The sequence below is a fragment of the Carassius auratus genome, chromosome 20, assembly GCF_003368295.1.
Source record: "Carassius auratus strain Wakin chromosome 20, ASM336829v1, whole genome shotgun sequence".
NCBI lineage: Eukaryota > Metazoa > Chordata > Actinopteri > Cypriniformes > Cyprinidae > Carassius > Carassius auratus.
The window spans coordinates 163281-187409 of NC_039262.1; the positions used below are offsets into that span (position 1 = coordinate 163281).

At 36.2% G+C, this 24129-nt stretch overlaps 1 protein-coding gene across 5 annotated transcripts in view; it reads left to right on the top strand.

Moving 5' to 3' along the window:
- LOC113120434 (mitochondrial peptide methionine sulfoxide reductase-like) overlaps positions 1-24129 on the top strand; it is a 68421-nt gene that overhangs the window by 22536 nt on the left and 21756 nt on the right. For 3 of the 5 annotated variants that reach the window (XM_026290237.1, XM_026290236.1, XM_026290240.1), the window contains exons 2-5: positions 10456-10524; positions 12647-12766; positions 19191-19295; positions 20361-20467. In XM_026290237.1, the coding sequence (XP_026146022.1) occupies positions 10456-10524; positions 12647-12766; positions 19191-19295; positions 20361-20467 (401 nt within the window). Of the gene's footprint in view, positions 1-9825; positions 10361-10455; positions 10525-12646; positions 12767-19190; positions 19296-20360; positions 20468-21813; positions 23097-24129 lie in introns of those variants that run through there. The other 2 variants (XM_026290239.1, XM_026290238.1) reach the window with 2 other exon arrangements.

Genomic DNA, 24129 nt, shown 5'->3' on the forward strand with positions numbered 1-24129 from the left:
GTGAAATATTTACACATTTTAAATATTACAAACACACATGATGTACACAACTATATTTAAATATATTTTAATGTTATTGTAGATTATACATGTTTATGTCTTACACTGAAGACATAAACTACATGCTCAAAAATATAATATAAATTTGTATTTATTTATTGTGTATTGCTTTTACCAATCTTGGTTTGTTTCCTCAATTACCAGACATATTCAGGGTCAGGTTAATTTGTGGAAGCTCTCTTCTATCTCATTCGGAACCATAGGCTGGAACGCAGTACAATTGAGTTTAACCACCTGTGCAGCTGAAGCACTGCTTTAATGAGTGGACTGCATTTATGGCCCTGTAAAAGAAAACAAACCAATAGTGCCTGTTTCTAGAGACTCATGACCTTGAGAGAACGATTGTTTGAGAGGAGGCTGTTAAGCTGTTGTTGGAGTTTAGAATTACACTTTTAGGAAAATAGAAAAAGATTGGGTCCTGTGTTTCGACGTGTACCGGGGTCTTCTTGTGGGTCAAGTTTGTGCGACTTCTCATCATATTCAATAAGTACATCATCTATTCCATGTGTTTTAAACTATATTTTCTGAGAGAACTGACTTCTGTAATATGTTTTTGAACCCTCTTGTGTATAAGTTATTGCTACTGCTCGAAAATTGTGTATAGTTTAGAGACATATACAGAGCAATAAATCAAGCGTAGACCAATAATTCAGCCAGAAATGACAGTGCTATAGTGTTGGCTTGAAGTTGTTTGATATTATTTCTTATGGGATCTTTTTTGTTTCCCACCATTGTTGCCTTGAGAATTAACTTTATCTTTCTCAATCATTAGAAATCCATTGCCGTGAGCATATAGGTAGTTAATACATATGTTGTGGAGCTTGTATCAAGATTGTTATGTCCTTTTTTGTAAGTCTATCCTGTTCTTTTAACATTATTTTTTATATTTAGCTTTTATATATTTTGAAAAACGGCTCTCAGGAATACTGAATTCTGATTGGGTAGTCATGGCGTCCATTCTGCACATCTGCGGATCTGTTCATTCAGCTAATAGTGGCACTATTGTCACATTTGGAAGATTTTTGTTTGAAAAATTTGCAAAGAATTGTGAATTAAATGCTCACACAAAAGTGACTGTCAAGCTAAGAAGTATTCTGTTGGTCAGCGTGACAAATTTGCGCAATTAACTTAAACTTGCCAAATATTTTGTGCCGTCATACAAGATTCACAATCATGTGGATTCCTATTGAAACTAAATTAAATCTTGCCAAAAAAGGTAAACGTGACTGGATATTTATCACACAGACTTGCGTTCTCTAGTTTCAAATAAATACAACTACTGTAGAACAATCATAGTTATCAATAGTTAATATGAACTCAGTGTACTATATGTATCTTATATGTATCTTATATTTTAAACAGTATAAATGTATTTAGATTGAAAATGCGCTGTAAAAAATGTAAAATATGCTGGTAAGCCACCATCAGAAAACCTGGTAGCTGCAGGGATACTTGAACAAATGTGAAATTAGTACATTAATATACATATATTCTTAAGTGTCCTTGCAAAAGTTCCATTATGCTCAAACTCAGTTCTAATAATCTAAGGCCCATCAGTGTAGATCAATCTAGTATTTGTCTAGTTTGAATTAAGACGAACCCTGATGACTCTCCAGAGTGCTGGGTCCCTGCCCAAATGTTTTGTGGTGTTTGACCGCATTCTCATTTCCGATCATGGCCACTGCTGAGGAATCAATGCAGTACAATCCCACAGAGCCTCATCTGTTTAGATGCTTGATGCCGACAAACTGGCCATCTCGGTGATGTATTATAAAGGCTCATTCATTCCTCATCGAACGATCCACTCTTCTAGTCACTCCAGGATATTTTGTCATGTGTAATTTAGCTGAATACATTTATGTTTAGAGTAAATGTGTGTGTTTAATCAAGGATGTAACAATAAATACATCTGCATGAGCATTTTTTCTTTATTAATTGATGTAACTCTGCATGTGTAAGGATAATTTTGGCTCTTTACATAGCTTGTCATCTCCATTAGTAGTAAATTATTTGAAATCACTCTCCCGCTTTTTATTTTAATTTTTTGGAATTAAAACATCAACCTTTAAAGAAACCAATAAAATGCTGTAAAATACATGTAATTTTAGATGGGATCATTTGTAGAGAAAATACACTAAATTTCTCCGTGAATTATACATTTAAACATATTTCTACACTTTTCTGCTATATCTGAATTTTTGTGTTGAATCATTGATAGGTTAAATAGATGTTTTTGTTCACAGTTCAGCATTATGTAACATTTATTTTGTAACACTTTATGCATTAACTAACATCAAGCTTTACATTTGTTACAGTCATTATTAATGTTTGTTAACATTAGTTAGTAAAATATAACTTTATTCTGTTGTGGTATAGAGTCACAAAGCATAATTTCTCCAATTACATTTATACTGGACCTATGGTATGTCAAAAGTAGAAATTAGTTATACATAATGCATACCGTAGGGGGGTTAAAACAGTGGAACATGTGTGTGCATGTATTAGAGCATGTGCGCAAGGGCACAAGTGCAAGGACTGAAGGTGACTGGCTTTCCAACAGGGCCTTTTTCAATCGAGAAAAAGTAATTAACCTCCTACAGCCAACCAGTTTGAAGCTCTTTTTAAAGAATAACACCAAAAGATATAAGATAAGATACAAAACTGCAGAAGGAAACATGTGATAAGGAACTTTTGGTTGCACTTTATTTTACAGTACGTGTACTAACATGTACTTATAGTGTACTTACAGTGTATTTATCTAAGAAAGTTCTGGTAACACAAGGTAACTACATGGGGTGGGGTTAGGTTTAGGGGTAGGTTCAGGGTTAGTACCTAGTTATTACATAGTTATTGTAATTACTATAATAAGTACATAGTATGTACATGAGGAACAGGACTGTAAAATAAAGTGCTACCGAACTTTTTTATTAAAAACCTACTGAATACCTACCATATATGAAGATTCTATAGTAGATGAGGATGGAGACTGTTCAAAAGATGTGTATGAATTTTACTTGTACAGTGAATTGCAAGCTAAAAGAGTATCAAACCCACACAGAATTGAGTTGGAAGAGGATCAAGTGAGTAAATGAAATCAAGTCTCCCATGCTATTACAGGGAATATCTCCTATGCATTCTGAAGTACCGCAGGATTGTTTCTGTTTTATCATGTTTGTCAGCTCACAACTCATTCAGTGTCTTCTTGAGATCCTTTCTGAAAGGCTTCTTTGCTAAACTGTTTACAGAAGCCTGGCTGAAGAAGAACGGTAGCCAAGCTAATTTCACCTAATTTCTCTTAGCGTTTACCTGCTGTTTATGTTTGCCACTCACAAGTCTCCGGCGTAGCACTCTCAGATCGTAATGGCTGTTCCCTGCATCAAGGCGCTCTCACTCCACTAAGATAATTGCTATTATGGCTCACAATAGCCGTAATGGTGCTAACGGTCGTTGTGAAGAAATGATGCAGCTGATGACGGCCACTGGGTCTGTTATTAAAAAGAAAGGAGGCTGCTCCAATCAGCCACAGACTGCCATTAGCCTAGCATGCCCATTCATCACTGTCACTCTGAATAGAGGCAGTCAGGATGGGGGTGGAAGGGGATGGAGAGAGACTCTGGAGGGGGGAGGGGCGAGGCGAGGCACGCGCTGCCCGAGTCGCGGGGCTGTCGTCTGGCTGCGTGTGCACTCTGACTCCCAGGCCTCATGGGCCTGCTAATCTGTGGGCACGGAGGAAGCCATTGGAAGGGGGAGGTGAGGTGCGAGGCTGAGATAGCATATCGCCTTGCACACACAGCACTCGCTATAGACTGATCCCCTCTGCACAACCATTTCCAATCGCTTTTCACAGACTCTCTTCACCACAGAATGGGGGAAACAAAAGCGCTGAGAGCTGCACTGTTGCTGGTCTGCTTTTACATTCTTCTTTCGACACGCACACACATCTCCTGGAGTGATCTTTGAAGTTGCTTGAGCAAGCATTATTCAGTATTTCAAATCCATCCTTCATCCCTGTGTCAATTTTTCAGTTTTTCTTATTGTCTCAGATGTCATGTATTCATTACCTTTAGTGTTAAAGGTGACTGTAATGGCATATAATTTAAGTGGATCAAAATGTGTTTCCAAACATTACCAGTCCTAAATTCGATCACAATTTCACTAAAAATATAAACAAAAAATATTTTCTAGTTTTTGAAATAATTATTTTATAAGAAGTTGTTTATTTAATCAGAAAGGTAATAAAAATAGTAGTAAAATATTATTACAATTTAAAATAACATTCAAATTTCAATAACATATATTTTAACATGTTATTTTTTCCTGTATTAGCAAAGCTGAATTTACTCGAGTCTTCAGTGTCACATGATCTTTCAGTAATCATGAAAACCCCAAATGTTTGATTGGTAAATGTGTGTATGTGTGTGTGTGTGTGTGTGTGTGTGTATATATATATGCACAGAAAAAAGATAGAACAATGTTTTAACTACAGTGGTTGTAAAACATTCTTTTCCTTTAATGATTCACATTAGTTATTGTGTATTCTGACTAAATTGTGAGGTTTTTTTCCACAGTAGAAGAGCATCAGTGACCCTTAGTTATGATAAAAGACTTCTTGTCACAGACTTTAAAGCAAGAAAGGCCAGTGAGCTTCTGTCATGTAGTGTACACTTGAGGCTTCAGTGTTTAACTGTCATATGTCAACATCTGAATGCAATAGCGATCAAAGAATAGTGTTTTTGATTGTTTGCTATTCATAGAGGAATACTATTGACTTATTACTGGCAGTCCTTTCTGGCAGCTAGTTCCACTGCACAAAATGTTATTGGGTGTTTGACCACATCTTCCTCCTTCATTAAAGTCACTGCAAAGTAATCAATGAGCCTCGGCTTGGAAACATTTGTCCAGGCAGTTTTTTGTCACTAACTCTTGCCTCTCAGAAAAGCATCATGCTGACAACTTGGCATGTGCTTGAATCACTTAATAATCTGTTCATTTGAATCAAATGAACAGATTTGCTAGAATGAATGATAGGAGAGAAAGAACCATTCAACTGAAATTTATGTTATGATGAATGTTGATAACTTGTTACTTTTAGGTAGTTGCCCCACTTGATTAGAGCTGATAGAGTAATGTGAGTGGCGTAGTCTTCAGCCAGTATTTGCTGTGGGGGTAGGGCTGGGATAGATCAATGGAGACCTGATGAAGGAAAACAGAGAGCTATGAACATGGTTGTAAATGAGTGTAGCCATGCCTGCGGGATCTTCAAAGCAACAGCGAGGGAATATTATGCTGCTAGTTTGAATTTTCAGCCAGTGGATCACTCAATACTCTATCTATTATAGATTAATACAGCTCCGCACCGCTGCATCTAACAATCTGTCCAGATGAGAGCAGATTCAGTCGACACTGGTCTAAAAAGATCATTCATTATATCGAAGAATCAGACCCCAGATTGATCCCTGCACATTGATGGATTTTGTGTCTTCTCTCAGATCATGAAAGTTTTGAAAGATGATATTTAAAATAATTGAGCCCCTTTTGGATTACATTTACCTTTGTTTATCCCAAACGTCTGGCAAAATGAGCTTAAAGTGACAGCATCAAATGATACTGGTGATCATAAATAATGGTGACTTAAATACCGCTTAATATTTGTCTGACAGTCCAAGTTGGTTTTCTTTAAGGAGCTCTACATATTTAATAGAATATTTATAGCTATGGTGTGTGGAGCTGAAATAGAGCAGCACTAACTCGAAGAGCGTTGTGGAGGAATGGCATTGGCTGGCAGAGAGCGCAAATGCCAGCACGAATAAAGACTTTCCTGTGATTAGCCTCATTATTCCGACAGATTTTTTTACGGCTTTACGAAAAGGGCTCCTAGGAAGCCTAGTTATTCATCCAAAACCCGGACAGAACTGTCTAAGAGAGCGGAAATGTTTGCTTCAGGGGTGGGACTGTCATGGCACTGTCTTGCATATTAGACCCCATGCGCTCTACCGTTCTCCATCCTTATAAATGTTAGATTTACATGTCAGTGAAGTTATGGTTATTCATGAAAATGCTTTTGGGAGCGTCTATTTTTGTGGACAACTTTTCAGAAATGATTGTCAAAAAACCTACTGTGCAGAAACGAGCTGCACATATGAAGTTGTCTCTGCGTAAACTTCGTCCAGTAGAATGCTTGAGGTGTGCATATGCAAAGAAAATTTAATTTACAAATTCGTGCTTCTGTTTCTTCTGCAGGTGTTAATTATTAGATGAAATCCACCTCACTTGAGTGAGAATAATTTATTTTCTCTGTTTGTCAAGAACAAGATAATTAGGCAGCACCAAAAAGATGTTTTTGTGCTAATCATTTTCTTGGTTTTAATGAATAAATTATCTAAGCACGGCTCTGTATTCATACTTGAACTTGAAAAATTCATTTTGAGAGCCAATAGATGTTAATTTTCTTTCTTGATCCATTAATGAAGGCCTGCTTTTTTTTTTTTCAGAAAAGCCAAAAGAGCTTGTGATCAATGATAAATGTTAAATACAATGTAAAGCATTATATATATATGAATTTCAATGATGTTGTGGGAGGGGCGAATCAAAGGACCAGGATGGCAGGGAATACTTTGGCACATGGCACTGGATTAACAAGGGGGGTTTTAGGGAAGATGCGAAGAGGGAGGGATGGAGAGAATGCTTCATAATACCCCCCTCCCCTCCCCCTCCGTTGTGTCTTTCTTCCCCCAATCTCTGCGGCTGAGAGGAAAGCGTGCCACGTTTAGATTTGAGCCATTAATATTCTGTCTCGACTCATTGTCTTTGCCTGCTGACATTTACATTTAGATTGTTTATCTGACTGTGGGGGGTGTCCGACCATTAATGAATATTCTTCTGTTGTTCTAGAAAGGCAGCAATTACCGGCTCTGCATTAAGATAATGAAAGTAGAGAGATGTTGTAGGTGGGCATTAGCCACGGCGGAGAAAAGGCCTAGGTGCAGTTGTGCTTTTTTACACACTGCAGTGAGGGATGAAATGGAGGAACAAGGAGGACTCTGTGCTGGTTTCCTTACAGTCTGCTGGCAGATCTCTCCCGGTCTCTTGGTTAGATATAATGAGGGGTTCAGGCATAAACACACATGCCAGCCTGCCGCTTTCCTCAGCTGCACTTCTCTATAATGCAGGTTTAAGATCTTACAGACAACACTTTTCTGTCAGCATTAGGGAACAAAAACTCTCGCTGGGAAAAATAAATCAAAAATCAAGATTTTTTTTTTTAGTTATTTAATCATAATTTCTCTATATTATAATTTTTTTGTTTATTTGTATATAATTTTATATATATACTGTATAGTAAGAATAAATAACTAATAAATATACTTTTTATTACAAATATGATTGTATATGTAAAGTATATTTTTTATTATTACATTAGATGACATTAAAATGGTTACTTTTTAATCATTATTTTCATATTATCTATCTATCTATCTATCTATCTATCTATACAGACAGACTGAGAGACAGATAGATAGATAGATAGATAGATATACAGGCAGATAGATAAGTTCTTGTGTACAGTACAAATAAAAAAAAGTTCTTGTTCACATGAGTCTTGAAGTATAGTTTTCATTATTTGCACTGAATCATTTGAACCATTAAGGTCTGAATGATTCATTTAGTGATTCATTATATATATATATATATATATATATATATATATATATATATATATATATATATAAGTAATTTCATAGGTCATGTAAGTTCATATACAGGATTTTATTTAATTTTTTTCACAAGATCTACCTCCAAGCTCAGTGTCTGTGTTCAGAGGTCACACAGAGAGAGCTGAGTGCTTTGGATTCAACTTGATGGAATGGACTGAGGTGTAACCATACACTAGAGCATTGAAATACAGCTAAGGTGAGTGCTAACCATTAGAGAGCAGGAGCGTGGTGAGAGGGTAATAGAAAGCTATGTAGCTCAGCGTGGGCAGTGGTCTGGTCACTCCTCTCACACTGTAAGGCAAAAGTGCAGCCACTGACTAAACTATCAACTCCTTATTGCCAGTCCTTACTGTAAAGAAAGCTACTTTTTTCCCAGAATGACGCACTGCAGATCAATATCACTATTCCACTCTATTCATACGCACTGCAGACTGGGCCTGAGAAACATATGGTGGCTGATCTGAATGGCTTGCTTTTAAAAGACTGTAGTGTATACTGTGTATAGTTTACAGATTTTGTATATGGACCTCACTACAATGTGCAGTATGCAAACATACTGTGCTGTACTTGAATTTGGTATATTTGTGCAACTTGTCCATTTCTAATGTGACAAATAAACTGGTTCTCATTTCATTGCCTTTTAACACACATTATTTGACTGGACTGCAAAAATGTACAGTACAGCAGCTGTATGTAGCTTTGTGTGTTTTTTGCAATTTTGGAGTCCCCCCACAGACGAGTATAATCACTGTTGTGATTACAGTGGATAGCTGTACACGTGCATTTGTTGCTGCTGTAAAGCAATCCGCCCTGTTCATGGAATTTCCTACCTGCTTACAACAACAGACATTTTGAGGAAAGCCTGAGAAAGGGTTTTTTAGTTGATACATTGATTGTGTGTGAATCATATGGACCCACTGATCTATAATATAATATAGACTGATCTACAGTCTATTATAGATCTGCATAGGAACGCTTTTATGGTTCTTTTATGGTCACAGATTCACTCACTGTCATTGTATTCAAAAGAAAAGCCAAAACACACTAAATTTGGTTGCACAAGAGTTACACAGGTTTGAACTGGCATGAGGGTGAGAAAATGATGATAGACTTTGTTGGGCAAAATATCCCTTTAAAACATTCTAATTCTTTTAGAATTCTCGCACACACAGTGTTTTGTCTCTTTATGTTGAATTAAGAGACTACATGGAATGTTCGCTCAGTGTACTGAACGGTGTAAGAGAGTGTTGAGCGGTTGAAACAGATCAGCACCGACAGTCTGAATGTTAAAGTGATTTAATGAAGTCTGTTCTAATGCTTCTCTTCAGTCCACTTACACAGATTAGATTAGAGCTGTGGCCTCCACAGAAAGCCTCTCTTTTACTGCATTGTTCAAGTGCCATTTTAATTCTAAAATGGAAAGGTTTACTGTGCCAAAAGAAGATTTCCATTCTGTTTCACCTAGGATTTTTATTTTAATTTATTATTTACCACAGCCATGTTGCAGGAAGACTGTTGTGAAACACCACTGACTTTGGATGCAAACACATTTTATGTAGACAGATTACACTAAAAAGAGGATATGAATGATGACTATGAAATGAAAGAAAATAGAGTGAGCATTGGACTGAACATTCATTCATTCATTCATTCCATTCATACATTGTTTTTATTTATGTATTCATCTAACAAAAAAAGTAAATGGATGAAACATTTATTTTCTTATTTGTTTATTAATTTTAAGAAATGTATGTATGTATATATTTATGTATTTATTTAATTAACAGAAAACGTAGTCAATAATGGACCGAACATTTCTGTTTTTTAACAATTTATTTCACAGAAAAAAAGTCAGTAATGGACTGATCATTATTTAACTGACAAAAAAAGAGCCAATAATGGACTGAACATTTATTCATTTAACAGAAACAACAATGGACTGAGTATTTATTTATTTATTTAACAGGAACATATTTAATAGTTGGTTGAATATTTATTTATTTAACATTTATTTTGAGAACGCAAATCCTGTGGAGCATGATTCATTTAGCATTTGAAGCTTTTCCCATAATTCAAAGTCAAACTCCTGTTTGCAAAGAGAGTGTGACCATGAGTGATGCAGTGAACTGCTGCATGGCATGTAGGTCTGCCATCCGTCTGGCTTTATTGGCATGCCCTGCTGCCATGGCAACATACTCATACAGTACGTGCATGTCGAAGCTTCGGCATGGCTGCGCCCAGATGTTGAACTCGGTGACCTCCATTTATTTTAATCCACGCAACGTTTTTCCATGCCTCAGCCCATCTGTATCCCTGTCACATGTTAAAACATCGCATTGACATACATTAATCCGGCCAGGTGTTGTTCCCCTCCCCTCTGTAAAAATCCACCACGCGATGGAATAAAAGACTATCATTCGACCTTCCTTGATAAAATGACTTGTTTGACCTTCCCTATGTCCTTTTCCTGTCTTCCTGGTGTTCTTAAAGTGAAAGATAGAGGAATCAACCCAAATCTTAAGGGTTGAACTTAATGAGCTGCGTAGGAATAGAGCCACTGTCCTCCTGGGAGTTTCTTCCCTACAGTGAGTTGTGTTGAGAAGAGCACATTATGAAATCCTGTTGACATTGTGTTGATTTATAAGGGCATTCTCTCCATTGTTTCCCCTGTGTCCTGCAGCTAAGCACGACGTGAATGGTAACAGGACAGTGCCGCCATTCCCAGAGGGATTGCAGATGGTCTTATTCGGTAAGTGATCCGAGCCGAGAGATGCGTGCGTGTGTGTGTGTGTGTGTGTCATCGGCGTGGGGGTAGATCCAGCTAAGACAACTGGCAGTGGAAGGTAATTAGTCCCCCCTCATGCACCCCTTCATCCTCTCGAAGAATTGCAAAACCAAAGCTGCAAATGGACGATGAAAATAAATGGGAGGGGTATGCGATTAATTGCAGACTGCTGATTAGGATCTCTTTAATAAATGCATTTGTTCAGCTTCCTTTTTTTTTTTTCTTATTTCGGCTTCAAACTGTGTAATTCATCAGACATTAAATGGCTGTTTTATCACAGGCCTTTGTAAACAAATAAAATAATATTAAACGTATGTATGCGGCTTTGCAAATCACAGCTCCCCATTACTGAGAGCCTTACCTTACCTATTACTAAGGTAACTCTTACCGTTGTCTCTTTGAAAATTTTCATTTTCTTCCCTCTAGATGGTATGCACAGTGCTCACCCTCATTTACTGAACATTGACGTCCCCTGTGTGAAAGTGTCCTCTTATAGTCTTGGCGTTTGGGCGTCCCAATGGGCCGCCGTAATTGAGCTCCAGATTCTAGATTCTCCATCATGCGCCTTATGCTCACTTTTCCACAGCAGCTTGTAAATCAGAAAAATCTGGTCAAGCCGACAGTCGTGTTCGTTTTTTTTTTTTTTTAAACAACTGAATTACTTTTCACCCATGGGACATTGTGGTAGATAACAATATACTAGTTACCTTCTAATTTATTTTTACTGTTATAGAGGGAAAGTATTATTTGGTAATAAATGCTTACAGCGGGTGTTAGTTTTATGGTGGTTGATATGTTTTTATTGGCATTGAGTAAATGCGTTATGGAGGAGTCTTTAGTTTTATGGGATTGTAAATTCATAGCTAAAATAAGGAGCTTGGAATTTTCGGGCTTGATTTAACACCAGTGGGAAGGTGCTAGAGGAGACTCGGTCCCAGCAGAACACACAGCGAAGAGAATTCTCGGAGGAAAAGTCAGATAAACATTTAAACACTAGCATTCAAAAGTTTGTGGTTGGCAAGATTTTTATTTAATGCTTTTTTTATGCTTGCCAAGGCTGCATTTATTTGATGCATTTATAATTAAGTTTTCTATTTTAATGTTGTAAAATTGTATTTATTTCTGTGATGCAAAGCCAAATTTTCAGCAGCCATTACTCCAGTCTTCAGTGTCGCATGATCCTTCAGAAATCATTCTAATATGCTGATTTGGTGTTTAAATAAACTACATCCTTGATTAATTAAATGTAATAATTCATAAAAAAAATGTATTATCTTACTATTCCATAGTTTTAAATGGTAATGTACGCTGCAGAATCTTAGAGACTGTAATTGTAAGAGAATAGTTCACTCCAAAATTAATATTCTGTTATTATTTAGTCAGCCTCATGTCAGATATTATTTATCAAACATTTTTTTTCAATGTTTAGAATGTTTCTATTTTTTGTAAAGCTCCAAAGCATAAAAAAGCAGCCTAAACTGCCTAAACTATGACTCATGCATTAAATTCAAAGGCTTCTAAAGCCATACAATAGCTTTTGTTTTTTTTGTTTTTTTTTTAGGAAGGGGAAGTCATGTGGACATTTTCTATGTTCCTTTTGTCCTTTTTGAGCTTGAAAGCTCCATGGTAACACTGAACTACTTTGCTATGGCAAAAACCACAAAACAATTATTGGAAAACAACAACAACATATACAAGCACATATACAGAAAGATATGTGGATAAGTAAATAGTGGCAGAAAATTGCCTTTTATTTTAATGTATCCCAAAGGAGACATCTTATCCAGTACTGTCTGATTAACAGCAATTAAATAAATTGCTGTTTTGTGTTTTTGTGTTTAACAGTAGAGCATAGTGCTAGCTACCCCAAAGTCATGGGGTTGATTTTCCATGCAATGCATGAAATGTATGTGGACTTACATTTCCATCAAATATGTACATGTACAGTTAATGTTGTCAGAACATCTTATCTTTGTAATTTCTTCCAATACTAGAAATATTATGTTTTTTGGTCTCAATTATAGACTAGTTACGGTCTATGGCTCTATATACAGTAAATAATATTTATTTTCTCTTTTTAACACAGGTATGGGCTGTTTCTGGGGAGCGGAGAGGAAGTTCTGGAGGCAAAATGGGGTCTATTCCACTCAAGTGGGCTACTCTGGTGGTTACACCCCAAACCCCACCTGTGAAGAGGTGTGCACAGGTATGTGAGCCACTCTCAACTTTAACAATATTGAAATTTTGTGAAAAATGAGTAACTGAAAAATGAGTAACTGAATACCTCTTCCAAGCTTTGTGTAACTTATAGCATTTTCTTGTTCTTTGTCTGTGGAGCTCCAGCCACATAAAGAATATGCACACAATTTGACGATTATAAATAACGAACATAATGACAACTGGTGTTGACCAAGCTGAAATGTAAAAAATAAATATATAGCAGCAAATAATCAAGACGTGCAGTACAACTACCAGATTTTCCACATAATACATTTGGTAGGACAGACACAAATTGTGATTGCTGTGGTAACTGTGGATGCTTGAGAAATATCAAGAACTAAAGAAGGAGGGAAGTTAAAGCTAGGGTAAATCCATTGGTGATAGGAGGCTCTTGGGACATTGACACTTAAGCTGGAAGAAATGGAGATTTAAAAGGAAAAGCAGCAGAGATCTCTATCCAGAAGAGTGTAATTACAAGCATCGTTGGAAGATACTGAGCTGAATTCTCATGCTTTGAAACCATTGGCAGAGAGAACTCTGTCTGTCTGTCTATCTATCTAATAAGAAATGCCTTAATTGGAGAGCAGAAATCAGAATTCTGTAGAGAATTCATATGGTAATTACAGTCTTGTTCTTTCTGTAACATCTGCAGGCATCCAGATGGAATTCATATATATAAATATGAATATAAAATGATAACACATCTTGCTAATTTAGCACTAATCTGGTAACTGGCTAATATACTAATACAAAATAACACATGCTCACACTGTTGAGGTTTGCCCATCCAAAAATCACCATGAAGATTCTACCCAAATGAAATAATCAAGATGGGAGTTTTTGACATTGGTGGATTTGTCTTAACTATGCCAGATGTTTGCCTATAATAATAATAATAATAATAAAAATAATAATAATAATAATAATTATTATTATTATATTATATTATTATCCGAGCTTCTACTTCCTTATCCTGGATTTAGGATTTATAATATTAAGATTTTCCTTTTTTTTAAAAAAAAAAGAAAAAAAAAGAGAGGAAACAATATGAATGCAGCAATCCAAAATGATGGCCAGAACATATACACTGCCATTTAAAAGTATTTAATTTTATTAAAAATACTTTTATTCAGTGAGGAGGCATTCAATTGATCAAAGGTGACCGTAAAAAGACTTCCAAATTTTTTTATTTCAAATAAATATTCATCAAAGAATCCTAAAAAATATGTATGACGGTTTCCACAAAAATATTAAGCAGCAGACCTTCATCATGTTTCAAAATTGATGATAATAAATATTTCTTGAGCAGAAAATCAGCACATTAGAATGATTTCTGAAGGATCATGTGAAACTGAAGACTGGAGTAATGGCTGCTGAAATTATGTAAATTAACACAATTCTTTTCTTTTTGTTACTTTGCAATTATTCTCTAAAAAAATTACAATTATTAATTTGAGAACAAAATTGAGTAAAATAATTCTACATCTGGTCTCCTGATGTGTTTAGTCTAGCAAAAAAGTTCAGACTTTGAGTTTTCCTCAGACTAGAAGAGAATGACAGGCCTGGGCTTTGATCTCCCAAGTTTTCCCTGTATACTGCTTTAGTGTTCAGTCACAATGATTTACCATCAAATGAATTTGCTTTAATGGCCTCTCACAGAGTATGCTTAGCCACTCCTTACTCCAAAGTTTGGATGACAAAACATGCTTTTTACTGCAGGGCATATATTTAAATTCCCTCGTTTTCTTAGAAACCAAATGTTTTCAGAATCGAAGCTGTTGTATAGCTGGGTGTGATAATTCAGCAGGTGGTCCTTTTGCTACAAGCAGAATTGTTATATACTGTGCGGGGTGCTGAAAACTCAGAGGGAGCTGTCCATTGGTTGGTGCTGAAATGAATGCCGGTGCTGAAATGGTTGGCAACACTGTTCTTTTACAGGGTTTGAATGCTGACATCCATTTGAAACAAGTAACAGGATTTTAGAAGAAAATAGAAGATAAGACTGGAGTGCTCCTAGATATGATCTCTTATTGTGTGCTAATGAATATCTTATTTTTTCAGTAAGATCTGTTTTTAGACCTGCTGAGCTGCATTCCGTCCTACATAGGCAGCTACCTTATGAGGCAGCATCTTTACTGAAATAAATTCATCAGGATTATTAGAATTATTTTTGCAGTGCATTTGGGGTGTGATGTCCTTAAATGTAGGCAGTCTACTAGGTTTGAGAACAGAGCGATAGAATCATATGCAGGATTTTGCTCATGTATGTGAGGGGGAGGGGAAGTGCTATGATCCTTATATGCTCTCTCGCTTTGTCTATGCACTCATTCGCTCCCTCTCTCTCTTTCTGTGTTAATCTCAGTCCTGTCTGCACAAGAGCTTGTGTCAACAGGGGATTAAAGGGTACAGACATTTCTGCCAAGCAGAAACATGCACTAAAGATAAAGCCACCAATGCAAATAATCATAGAAAATAGCATCTTATGGGTCATTCTACAAAATGTGTGGCATTTGTGTCAAAGTTTATTGGTAAAGTGCTTTTCACAATACATACAGTTTCAAAGTAGCTAAACATAACATTTTTGTTTCGATTAGGAAGTACTTTATCTTAAAAAAAAAAAAGAAAACTTTAGATGATTCAATATTTATTGTTTTAATATAAACATTATTGATAATATATCTAGTTATTCTTTTGATGTTTTCTTCTCAACTTCACCTTGCTGCATTAGATATTTTTTTTATTTTTTATTAATCTTTATCTCTCTCTCTCTGTATATATATATTTGCATTATTTATAGGTCACGTGATCTTTTAGAAACCATTATAATATGCTTATATTTTAATAATTTTAATAATTTGCTTATATATATATATATATATATATATATATATATATATATATATATATATATATATATATATATATATATATATATATATATATATATAGTACCTATTTTATTTTTCTAAAAGACCCATTTGAAGGCATAATTATATCCTAATATATATTAAAATATATTAATTTAGCTTTGATTAACACAGTGCACAACATTTACAATCTTACAAAAATACTTAAATTCACCTTGTAGACTAGAAAATTCATTAATTTCATAGAAGGCACCTTAAAACGGAAGCAGCCTATAGTGTCTTTTTTCACCCATTTTGCGATGCAGAATTAGAGCTGCACAAAGAGAGAACATGAGACGATGGTGTGCTTGTGCCTTTGCAGTGTCTCACATAACCATTATCTCTGAATTTCATTGGATTGTAGTTTTTACTGCTCCCGCTTGTATTGATGGTCTGTAAAAGGCACTTCCCTTGACACTTACTTGCGTCACATCTGTACCTTCGCTTAGATAGAGTACTCCGGTCTCAAGCTGCAGCAAATATGGCCGCCTGTGGTCGAACTTCAGCTTGTCTTGATTGGCACAGCCTGGTGAGGGGTGGGTGAGGGGATTACACCCAAAAAATGGGGGGTTGAAAAAAGGGATTTAAGCTGGAAAATGGGAAGAAAAAAAGGTGAGATGCTTCAAAGAGGAAATGTAGAAAGGAAGAAATCCGAGCAGAGGAAGATAAATCGAGAAGGAGGGAGGATTGGATGAATGTAAAGAGAGGAGTGGGAAGTGTGGGAACAGGTTCAGTGGGTTCATTACTCTTCCATAAGCCAACATGCATAACGCAGTTCGAGTATAATGCTGTGGGCTCTTATGACTCCATTAGAACGCCATTGTCTTATCGCTGCATGTACGAACATTTGCATAAAATACTGACAAAAGGTTACAACGAGTGCAGAAAATGTACATTTTTGCTTTCTGTTGCTGTGGCAGTCATTTTAAACTGCACATGTGTGGTTCTAAATCTGTTCTCTAAAAATAATCAGAGATAGATGGGCACAAAAAAAATCCAATATCCAAGTGCCAAATCCAAGTAATGTAGAAATTAGATTTTGGTGAGGAAAAAAAGGTAATTTTGTATAGAATTGCATGGTTTAAATATAATTCTGACAATGAGCATTTGACTTTGTCCTATGTAATTCAAAGACATACATGCTAAATTTTTTTTCATTTCAGTTCAAATGTTAGTAAACTTGTTTCTGTCATTTTATTATTTTTTTCTTCACATTTTTATTTCAGTTATTTATAGTATATAGTGTATATAGTATATGATATATATATATATATATATATATATTTCTTTATGTAGTTCACAGACAAGCTTCAGTCTTATGGGGGGCCATCCTCTAGGTTGTCTCTAGTAAATCTATATTGCTTTGATATTAAAAAAGTAAAAAAGGGGGTTATTTTCATTCCCAAGCAAGACAGCAGAGGGGTAGTAACATTATCAGAGCTCAGATATGGAAAACCAAAGCCGTGCCATTGGCCATACACCCAGGGCTGTCGCTTCAATTCACAACTATACACTCAGCATTGTAAAAATGCATTTAGTGGCCCGCTTGTCACAATGTTAAACTATAGGGATAAATAAATAGGAAGACTTATTTAATTTCAGTTAATATTTAATTTATTTTAATTAATGAAATTCTTTTGTAATGTTTTAGTTTTGTTGTTTTAGTCAATAATGAAACTGCCATCTACAATGTTGATTAAAAGCTAAATCTTTTATAAGAGACTGACTTATTCTGCATATGACGCTGTGAACTGTTTAGTTTCAAATAATAAAAAACAGCTAAATAAACATTCCTTATGTAGTTCCCAGACAACACAAGTGTTTTAATACCTTTCAACTTGGGCCTGAGTTTAATTTCGGGTGTATGCAGAGCTGTCTTCAGTGAGGGAGTCCTGGGAACATTGTGACAAGCGGGCCAATAAATGCATTTTTACAATGCTGAGTGTATAGATGTGAATTGAAGTGACAGCCCTGGGTGTATGGCCAATGGCACGGCTTTGGTTTTCCATATCTGAGCTCTGATAATGTTACTACCCCTCTGCTGTCTTGCTTGGTAATGAAAATAACCCCACAGGTTAGTCCTTTATTACTTTTTTAATATCAAAGCAATATAGATTTACTGGAGATAACGTAGAGGATGGCCCCCCATAAGACTGAAGCAGAGATTATTAAGCAGACTTCTTTGGTAATAAATTAATGATGGGAGATATGGAATTAGGAAGTTGGTTTTACAGTTTTGGGGTTCTAGTCATAGCTGGTTCATGTCCTGTGATTCATTTTTAACAAACTGCTTTGCTTACAGTCCAAATATAGAAAATAGATGAATCCAGTTTACTGGAAACAAATTAATGTAAACACACAGACACACATATGAAAAAAACACCAAGATGAATTTTGGGTAGTTTACACAAAAATAAGTTAAATAATTTAAATATTTTTTTTTGAATGTTGATTATTATTATTATTAATGTTTTTGGTGAGTAAAAACTGCATTTGATTGAAGTAGAATTTTTGGTAACAATGACAAAGTTAATACTGTCGCTTTTGATCAATTTAATGTGTTCTTTCTGAATAAAAATATCAGTTTCTTTTCTATTGTTGACATAATTTTTTTATTTTCTGACTCATTGCAAACCACAAACAAGGTGATAAATGCTCTAAAATAGCACCGCAAAGTCAATATCATTTTTTAAAGTGCAAAAATAACATTCGGAATCAGTTTTCAAGACTGTGCCATGCAAATTGCAATTAGCATTTTTGTGTTTTTGTGCTATTTCCTTTCTAGCATTATTTTTAGTGAATTGGACTCTAAAACAATGCAGAAAGTGAGTGGAAATAAACAACACTACACTATCTGCTGGCGCAGTCAATTCCTCCATTGTGTTTTTAACTTCTTCAACAGGCCTTATTGGAATTGAAAGTAATTGTCTTAAGTTTTGCTTCGTGTTTGTTGCTTTATATGACATCGGAAAAGAAAAGGCGTTAGCAATTCACACTTTAATATCTGTCTGATCCACTTCATGTCTTGCTTTTCGATTGCTACTAATGGCTGTGCTGTTGTTTGATTCCAGCCTTAAAGAGAGCATAATCCTCAGGCTGAGTACGTAATGTATTGTGCTTGTGTTTGTTTGATGTTCCTCTGTGCTTCTCCTCCATGCTTGCTAACCCGCAATGAGTCATTTCAAAGTAATTTCTTGTTTTTATGAGTCCGTCTAAGAAAGGGAGAGCTTATAGAAAAGCACCCAGCTGATGCCATGACACACAGGTAGATCGACTGCCCTTGTATGTTTTTGAAAGGGTCAAAAGACACATAAAGGTAATCAATATGGAGGACTGACCCTGTCGCTGGAGATGTGGCCAGTCAAGCCAAAATCAGTGCCCCTTGATGACCTGACTGGATTGGGATGGCGGGTCACCTCTGTTTAACCCGAGGGTGTGTGCAAGCACGTGACTCTTTTGGCGATGATGTTTACACGGTCACCTCTGCTTCTCTTGCTCACACAGGTAAAACAGGACACACAGAGGTGGTTCGCGTGGTCTATGAGCCTGAGAAAATCAACTTTGCACAGTTGCTGAAGGTATTTTGGGAAAGCCACGATCCTACACAAGGTAACATTTTATTCCATCACACTCTCAAATTCTTAAAGGGATAGTCTGCATTTATTCACCCTCTTGTCTAGATTTTAAATCGAAACATTTTAGCCTGTTCCTTAAACTTTCGACACTTTTAAGGCATCTGAACTTTTTTGTCTTTTAAGTTTCACAGAAGAAAGGTTTTGAGTAAATGAAAAAAAAAGTTCTTTTAGGGTAAACTTTCCCTTTAAGATCATATTTAGTTCATTATCCGTTGAAAGCCAATACAGTAGACAGTAAGTTTTGTTTAGCAGAGTGTTCATTAAAGAAAGGCTGAGCACAAAAAGCCATTTAAAAGCCAGTAAAAAGAGCAGCTCTTTAATTTAATACAGTCTTAAGTTCCAGTAGTTCGAGAGCTACGAGAGGCCCATCATGAATTCACAAAGAGGAGAGGAAACAGTTTGAGTGGCTGCAATCATGACCAGAGGACTCAGAACAGAGATTAAAGTGTCTCGACCATCAAATCACATTCAGACTGATGGAGATGGCCTGTATAATGCCCTGATTGTGTCTGTGGTGGTTGACTAACACTCTGCTCGTTCTTATATATGTTCACACTAAAATCTTTACGGTTTTGGTTTATTAAAGAAATGAAAGCAAGGTTTAACTGCTCAGAAGCGTTTAAAATAATGTACATTCGCATGAGGTAAAGCTTCTTCAGCATTTTTAATGCCCTCTTCCCATGCAACAAAAATATCTATGCAGAATCTATGAAGTCATATCTGGATCAAGAACAGATAGGACAGTTTTAATTAAAACCGCACTCTTCCCAAGATTTCATATCTGGTTGATTGGGAGTTTGTTTCCCATGAGATTAAAGTACTAATAGATGCTAATTTTGGACCCACAGAAGACACACTCAGTGGCTGAGCTGCACGATTACATCAGGGTTAAATGACTTACTTTACTTCTCAGATGTCTATATATAGTTTAACATTGAATATCAGGGAGTACTGTAGTTAACCCATTTAAATTTGTGTTGTAACCAGATCCTCAAACACCCTGTTTTTAACATTGACAAGTCTGCATTTTCTTTGATAGGAATGCGACAAGGCAACGATGTTGGGACGACGTATCGATCAAGCATCTACGCTTACACACAGGAACAGCTTGACCAGGCATTGCGCTCCAAAGATGAATATCAGAAGGTATCCCTCAATCTGTCCCCTCCATATACAAACAACCCTCAGGGATCAGTGGTTCAAAACTAGTTTGGCTTCAGGATCCAGATATTACTTTGGACATCAAGTACTAAAAAAAAATTATATATATATATATATATATATAAATTATAAACAAACATTTGTACTTGTAATTACTGGAATTATTACTGAAAATATGTATTTATGTAAATGTATTTAAAAACCTATATTAGCACTATATTTTTGACAATTTTTATGTATTTTGATCTACTTTTTTTTCTGAAAATATTTTCTTTTGTCATATAGGATGCAGCATCAAAATGTTGTATTGGAAGATTTTATATGAATACATTTTAGTATGTTCCTCAAATTTATGCAATTTTATGATATCAGAACTTTTTTTGTCATTGGACATCAAGCACCAAAAGCAAAAATGTCCCTGAAAATAATTTTGGTTGTCTTGTGAGTAGTGGTATATGTACGTGTTAATTGATAATTATTAATGTGTTAACTTGACACACACACACACACACACACACATTATTTTAATGATATTTCATAATATTATTTTATTTTAATGCATTATAAATAGTTTCATTACTAAAGTTACTGTTGTTGTTGAGTATTGGAATATTAATGTGATAGTATTAATTTCTTCACTTCCGCAAGGCTAAGTATTGTATTTTCCCTCCAATCCACAACCTTATCAGAACAGACCTGCCGTCCACCAGCTGACAACCACTGCTTTTGAAAACAAAAGCTGTTTGTATCACCACGACCCTCTTTTAATGGTATGCCCACACCTCTGGTCCCCAAGCGGACAGTAAGAAATGACAGGTGTTGAGGAATGAGGATTACAGCCCTCAACGCTTCTTGTTCTTTTTGATAACCTGCAAATCTATGCCAGATGAAACAAGATTCTGCAAAGCAGGGAAATATAATCGTACACATGAAATAGTAATTCTGTTTGTCTCGTAGACAGCTTGGAGAAGGGAGCCTTCAAATCCGTGAACGAGGAGGTTCAAAGCCTTTCGGCGCTGAGTGCGAATGCTGCCATCTGCATTATGCATATATTTTTCTCTAATTGCAGAACGGCTCTATTGTCGAGCCGAAAATTGAGGTTTCTTGGTCTCGGTGGTGCAATGCATTACAAACCTGCATGCAGTTCACGCTAACAACCCCACCCTTTCCGTCGAAGCGAAGCCTATTAGAACAATAGAAGCAGAGGAACTGACTGTGGTTCTCACAGGCACTAATCTTCCCCACCGTACCCCGTAGTCTCATTTTCTTCCCCCCTTTGTGTATGATCATACTTGTGTTTTTTTGGGCTGATTATCTTCTCATTCCCTCAGATAGGTCCACAGTCTGAGATGAAATCAGCAGTCGTGTGTTCTGTACCTCACTGAAGCACTCTGTTGTATTCACGCTTGGACACATTACGGACGGAGTAGCGTTAGACACATTTGACTATTGACGAGATGACCTTGACTGTCTCATCATCCCAGTGTCCTTTCTTGCTTTCTTTGCACGTCACATCAGATGTCGGCTGCTTTCTTGCTGAAACCGAGGGTTTACTGCAGCCTCTCTTTCTACATCAAAAGAGCCCAAATGAACGGCGCTGTCACTCTTCGCTCTTGCCAGAGCCCTCCATTTTGAGCAAATGCTGAACACAATATCCAATATCTATTCCTGTGATATGGTGCATTTGGTATCTCAGCAACTGATCCTTGAAGAAGGGATGGATCTCACTGGACAGCGATGCTCGCAGACACACTCACACATGCTCACAAATAAAGTCCTCGCCTTTCACAATCAAACTGCTTATTTCATAGGCATATTAAGACGTTTTCTAGCAGGATAGAGAATGATTTGGAGATCAGCAACCAGGGCTTGACAATATGGCTTTTCTTTTCTGCATGCAGGCCATTATTTCACTTTGTTCAGATTTTTACTTGCCACATTTTCACTGGCCACACAACAAATCTGGTTTAGTTAACAATTGAGAGGGATGAGTAGAGGGATAAAGCTGATTTGTAAAAATAATATAAATACAATCTTTCCATCAGTTGCTAAGATAGCAAATCACAGGAAATTAATTTTGGATATTATAAAATTGAGTGCTCAGGCATGAGTGAAAAATGGTAAATATACCATTCATTTGGACTCTTTTAAAGTATATTTACAAAATATAATTTTTTATATAAAATTGGCTACAGACTCGACATTAGACCATCATTACTCTTGAGTCCTGTGTACTGAAGTGTCTAAATGAAGGAACACACAGTGTGAGGACTCAGGGGATGAGAAAAAGGGGGCGCAGGCCTCAGAGCGGGAAAAACATATGGGTGCGATTAGTTTTTTTTCACGCCGTGCTGGCTCCAGCTGATGATGACTCCCAGTGGTCTGCACCATTGGCCTCTGACTTTCTGATCAGCTTCCTACTTCCAAATTCAGGCACTTTTTAAAATCATAATTTTACAGAGGTTTGGTCTTATAGATGCTGATTGGTTACTGAATTTTGTCCCTAAGAGGCCACCTTTTAACCTTAGTCTACATGTAAGGGACTATATACTACTACTAGCAGATGAATTCTGCTTTATGAATTTGCACAATAAAATAATGTTTTTTTTCCTGTTTTGTAAAAGCCTTTTGTTTCTTATTGCTTTGGCAGAGAAGCCTTTTTGCTTAGAGAGTCTTCCAGTGTTATTTGGTTTGTTTTCTTGCCCTGAAATTTCACGGAAAAAGGGAAATGAGAGCCACTCTATGGCCATCTAAAATAGTTCTGTTCTGTATTAAAAAACTGCTTTTTTGGTAGCAAACCCACTTTGCAGTCAACAAAGTGACTGTTTGGTGAAAACAGGGATAAAAATGACCCCATGTCCACGGTTATATATACTGCTGGATCTTTAATGTTGTTGGCTTATTTTTCTGCCAGAGGTCCTGGACGTCTTGTTCAGATACATGAAATCATGGATTATATCAAATATCAACAGATAAAAAATCTAAACCTGACTGCCTCTATAAGAAATCTTATAATGGACCATGTTTAGATCTTTCATCAGGACAGTATTCTAAAACAAACATCAAAATCAACACAAAAATGTGTCAGTGAGCACAAAATGAAGCTTCTTCCATGTCTATCTCAGTCCTCTGACCTGAACCCCTGTAGAAAACGAACTGGGTGAACTGAAGAGAAGAAGCACCAATGTGGAGATGTGAATTTGAAGGATCTGGAGAGATTCTGGATGAAGGAATGGTCTCTGATCTCTCGTCAAGTGTTTTCCAAACACCTCCTAACGTGAACTAGAGAAAAACATTTAATTTATATTGTGAGTTTCCCCCACTGCTCATATTTACCAAGGGTGCCAATACTAGTATCTTTTTGCTTTGGTCAAACAGAAGCAACATTGACTATTTTAGATAACAGTGACATTTCTGTATTCAATATAGTCAATGTATCAAATTATTTGGTGATACAACATGGCTTGATAAGGTCAGAGGAACTTGTTTAAAGAATTTGAGTTGAAAAAAATCAGCGTGCCTTTTTTTAGACATATACCATGTGATCTCTGGGAGTCCGAACATATAGCCTGCAAAAGCAATTTCAATAGGATAAGCATTAAATATGTCCTGCAGCACTCTCTTCTAGCTGCTCAGACGAAAATACA